This window comes from Alosa pseudoharengus, unplaced genomic scaffold, assembly GCF_046254945.1.
Source record: "Alosa pseudoharengus isolate Yale_2024_CS ecotype anadromous, Long Island Sound unplaced genomic scaffold, YU_APseudo_1.1 YU_APseudo_1.1_scf_17, whole genome shotgun sequence".
Lineage (NCBI taxonomy): Eukaryota > Metazoa > Chordata > Actinopteri > Clupeiformes > Clupeidae > Alosa > Alosa pseudoharengus.
This window is the reverse complement of record NW_027468640.1, coordinates 2,696,091-2,701,090: the sequence shown is the minus strand read 5'-3', so window position 1 is coordinate 2,701,090 and position 5,000 is coordinate 2,696,091. Positions and strand designations below refer to the sequence as shown.

The following is a 5,000-nucleotide window of genomic DNA, read 5'->3' as shown; positions in this document are numbered from 1 at the left end:
GTGTTTATTCTCACTGTTCTGCTCTGCTGTGTGTGTGTGTGTGTGTGTGTGTGTGTGTGTGTGTGTGTGTGTGTATGTGTGTGTGTGTTTATTCTCACTGTTCTGCTCTGCTGTGTGTGTGTGTGTGTGTGTGTGTGTGTGTGTGTGTGTGTGTGTGTGTGTATGTGTGTGTGTGTTTATTCTCACTGTTCTGCTCTGCTGTGTGTGTGTGTGTGTGTGTGTGTGTTTATTCTCACTGTTCTGCTCTGCTGTGTGTGTGTGTGTGTGTGTGTGTGTGTGTGTGTGTGTATGTGTGTGTTTATTCTCACTGTTCTGCTCTGCTGTGTGTGTGTGTGTGTGTGTGTGTGTGTGTGTGTGTGTGTGTGTGTTTATTCTCACTGTTCTGCTCTGCTGTGTGTGTGTGTGTGTGTGTGTGTGTGTGTGTGTGTGTATGTGTGTGTGTGTTTATTCTCACTGTTCTGCTCTGCTGTGTGTGTGTGTGTGTGTGTGTGTGTGTGTGTGTGTGTGTGTGTGTGTGTGTTTATTCTCACTGTTCTGCTCTGCTGTGTGTGTGTGTGTGTGTATGTGTGTGTGTATGTGTGTGTTTATTCTCACTGTTCTGCTCTGCTGTGTGTGTGTGTGTGTGTGTGTGTGTGTGTGTGTGTGTGTGTGTGTGTGTGTATGTGTGTGTGTGTTTATTCTCACTGTTCTGCTCTGCTGTGTGTGTGTGTGTGTGTGTGTGTTTATTCTCACTGTTCTGCTCTGCTGTGTATGTGTGTGTGTGTGTGTGTGTGTGTCCTTCCCCAGGCAGCGAGCGTTCCGGTACACCCCCCGAGGTGCGGAGCTGGAGGGGGAGGTGCTGCCTCTGCCCAAGACCAGCAGCTCCGAGTGCAACAGTTCCGACGAGCTGACCGGTCCCTCCTCCGAGCTGGATAACGCACTGCTGCGCTACGACGACGTCCTGCGTCGCTACGGCAGCGATGACGCGGTTCCCCTCGTCCAGCGACACGCCTCCTCCTCTTCCTCCTCCTCCTCCTCGCACCGCTCCCCGGCCCCGCCTCCTACTCCACCTAAGCCACTCCCCCTCTCCCCACGATTGGACAGGATCAACCGGAACGGGCGCTGGGCGGAGTCTGCGGTGCCGGAGCCACGCCCCCCCTCGTCTGACGGCAGCTGGCGGTCTGGTTCTGGTTCTGACCCGGAGAGGACGGAGCAGTCGGCCAGCGAGGGGGACGAGGAGCGGCAGGACGCCTCACCACACACACACACACACACACACACACGCGGCCATGCGGCCGCCCCAGACCCCGCCCCCCCCACGGCCCAGCCCACCACCTACTTCTCCGTGGATACGTGCATGACGGACACCTACCGCGCCAAATACCACAAGCGCAGGCCGGCCCTCTACATGATGGCCGACGCCCAGGAGGAGGAGCCAAGCTCGTCAGGGGAGAGTGACCACGGGGAGGAGGGAAGCCCCACCCCCTCAGAGACGCAGCCGTCTGACTCCGTCAGACCCAAACCTGAAGCAGGTACGCGCACACACACACACACACACACAGTGAGGGGCAGCCGTGGCGGTTCGAACCCCGACCAGTAGGCACAGCTGAAGTGGCCTTGAGCAAGGCACCTGACCCCTCACTGCTCCCCGAGCACCGCTGTTGATGCAGGCAGCTCACTGCGCCGGGATTAGTGTGTGCTTCACCTCACTGTGTGTACACTGTGTGCTGAGTGTGTTTCACTAATTCACGGATTGGGATAAATGCAGAGACCAAATTTCCCTCACGGGATCGAAAGAGTATATATACTTACTATACTTACACACACACACACACACACACACACACACACCGACCGGTAAAGCATGTAGGAATCCGCCCATCTCTCTCTCTCCTCTCTGTCTGTGCCAGTAGAACATATGATGCTACTGTTTGTGTTCCATTATAACATGTGATGCTACTGTTTAATGTGTTCTAGTATATGATGCTACTGTTCCATGTGTTCTAGTATATGATGCTACTGTTCCATGTGTTCTAGGTTACACCAGCAACAAGGCAGCGGTGAAGTGGAACCCAGTGTCCTTTAAAGGTCTGGACGAGCATGGCTTCCTGTGAACACACACAGATGATGAATGTGTTACCAGGACATTTGCACAGCGCCAAGGATGAGATCTTCACACACCTCTTCACACACCGCCTGCGTCACTTTGTCCAGTTCCGTCAGCAGTGAGATTATTTAAGAGTTTGTTGAGATTATGGTGATTGAAACAGCAGTGAGATTATTTAAGAGCTTGTTGAGATTACGGTGATCACAAATCACAACCAACTTTGAAACGTTACACTCCGCCATGCGAGAACCTTAACCGCTCGGCACCCCCCAAGAACCGCCACGCGAGAACCTAAACCGCTCGGCACCCTTCACCCCCACACTTCGGTTCAGTCCCGTCCTAAAGTCTTTCCTCTCTGTGCCGAAGATGATCTGATCTGATTCTAAAGTCTTTCCTCTCTGTGCAGAAGATGATCTGATTCTAAAGTCTTTCCTGATCTGTAAATGATCTAGGCATGTCTGATCTTTTAAACTCTAGGCATGTCTGATGACCTTTGAACTCTAGAGGTGTCCGTCTCTTTTCGGACAGGTGTACATTTGTAGGGTCTGGTCCTGTCCCTCGGCTAGTTGGACTTTTGCTGTATATGTGGCATATTTTATTTTTGTTCAGTATGTTTTGTATGTAGCCCCAAATGACACTGGACAGTGCCTTATTTTCTATGGAAAGATGATTTAAAATAGGTGTTACCATTTGTAAAAATGTGTACCTTTTTAGATGCTTTTGTATGACTAATTTTATTTTAAACAGCTGTTTAATAAACTATTTTATGTAATCATACATATGGTTTCATGTTATTTGGCAAAAATAAGTCAGTCAAACTGACCTTTTTCTATGACGCTGGGGTCACATGACATTGATGTGTAGGGGGGGGCCCGGGCCCACCCCCCACCCCAATGCGTTCAAGGCACAGCACCATCTTGAGGTTAAGAATGAGGAAATGGGGATGATGAGGTGTCCAGCTGGAACGAGCCAGGTTGGCCAACAAGCCTGGACACCAGGGAGCCCCTAGTCTCTAAGACGGGCTGTTCTACGACCTCTCATTGCAAGTGACCAGTGAGTCAGGAGCAGGTTTAACGTCTCTTCCGAAGGACGGCGTCTCCTACAGCACAGTCCCTGTCACTGTACCGGGGCATCGGGATTGTCTGACCAGAGGGAGGGAAGACTGCCCCCTACTGGCTCCACAACACCACTTCCAGCAGCCACATGGTTCCAGGAGGTCTCCCATCCAGGTGCTGCCCGCACCCTCACCTGCTTAGCTTTAGTCCCCGCGCAGACACTGGGTATCCACTGGGCCGGCTGCTGGCTGAGGTGTCAAGGCCATATGGTAGTAATGAGTTGGTCTTCATCAATGCTGATGCAGTGTGATCAGAGCACACACACAGCGCTCATACACACACACACACACTGTGATCAGAGCACACACACACACACACGCAGCGCTCACACACACACACACACACTTACACAGTGCTCACACTGTGTGATCAGAGTGAATGCAGCACACACACTAATCATTTCAATCTCCACACAAATATACATTTTAAAAGATTTTTTATTTTAAAATGGCTTAAATTAGGAGAGTACATTTGAAATGTTTTACCATGAAATCTTTATAACAATAACAGTATTAAAATGTATAAAATATAAAACATTAAGAATGGAAGGCATTCCACAGTCCCGGGTCCCGGCCCAAAGATAGCTAATTCACAGTAACAGAGGCGGCCGCTGGCTGAGAGTGTGTGTGTGTGTGTGTGTGTGTGTGTGTGTCGTCCGTAACAAAAGAAGCAGTGGCAGAGACAGTGTTCTTTTCAGCCAGCGTTCAGTCCAGACGACAGATATGAAACATCCATCTACACACACAGAGCCGCACACCAACACAGACATCTACACACACAGAGCCGCGCACCAACACAGACATCTACACACACAGAGCCGCACACCAACACAGACATCTACACAGTTCTACACTGAGGGCCAGATGTACGTACATTTGCGAACGTAACGTTATCAGCGCCATGGACAAACCGCAGACTGCGAACGCTGACAGACCCAAGTTTCCGTCGTATTTATCAATCGTTCAATCCTTGGTGTAAACTGCGCCTTTCTCTGCCTCTCTCCGCCCATAAACGCAATTTACGAACGTCCACAACTGAATGGCAGAGCCTACAAGCGCAGTTGAATGAAGTTAACTGATGACAACATTAAAAAGAATCAAACGTTTAGCGATCATGAAATAATACCATAGATGATAAGATGTCAACGAGCAGGGAGATAATGAAGATCAGTAGTTCTAGTCAAACTACTTGTGCACGTAGGCTATAGAAGATTGGTCAAATCTAGCAAGTAGGAAAGTTTAAGTGAATGATGTGAAAGTGAAAGTAAGACATTCGAAAGGCCAACGAAAGTTAATGTTGCTTTTGATAGTAGCCTACAAAGACTTGCAAAACTGGTGCTCTAAATAGCGATTCTGTTGTCTTTGAAAGGTTCTCTTATTGACGCATTGAACTGCAATTTGGATTAACACCTGCTTTTACAAGGCGCAAGTATTTAGGCGCAGAATAGACGTGCGCTTTCAGGAGCAGTCTTTGTACATACCGCAGAATACATAATTAGGCGCTCTTTACTCTTCCCCTCCCATCTTTTTACGCTAAACTCCCACTTTCCCCTGGATCCTCCCATGAATGCATATGCATGACACGAAAAGCGCAATTAGACATTTTCAGCTCCCGCGACAGGCAGATTGCGCTTTTACCTCATTGCGGCCTGTTTGTACATACCTCGCAATGATTTTACACGCATGTTGCGAAACAAATATGCCTGAAGTGGGCGCAAAAGCGTTAGTACATCTGGCCCAGAGTTCTGTACAGCGAAGTGTGTGTGCGGTGTTTGGCCTCATGGATGAAACACACACTGG

The 5,000-nt window shown here is 49.4% G+C and overlaps 2 protein-coding genes across 4 annotated transcripts in view; one reads left to right on the top strand and one right to left on the bottom strand.

Moving 5' to 3' along the window:
* Positions 1-2,863, top strand: part of usp53a (ubiquitin specific peptidase 53a) — an 80,636-nt gene extending 77,773 nt beyond the window's left edge. For all 3 annotated transcript variants that reach the window (XM_076288461.1, XM_076288462.1, XM_076288463.1), the window contains 2 exons: positions 787-1,511; positions 2,017-2,863. In XM_076288461.1, the coding sequence (XP_076144576.1) occupies positions 787-1,511; positions 2,017-2,093 (802 nt within the window). In that variant the 3' untranslated portion in view covers positions 2,094-2,863. The remainder of the gene's footprint in view (positions 1-786; positions 1,512-2,016) is intronic.
* A 795-nt stretch (positions 2,864-3,658) lies between these two features.
* Positions 3,659-5,000, bottom strand: part of frem1a (Fras1 related extracellular matrix 1a) — an 83,475-nt gene continuing 82,133 nt past the window's right edge. The window contains exon 37 of the mRNA XM_076288460.1: positions 3,659-5,000. This exon is cut by the window's right edge and continues 1,484 nt beyond it. The gene's annotated coding sequence lies outside the window, so the exon portion shown is untranslated.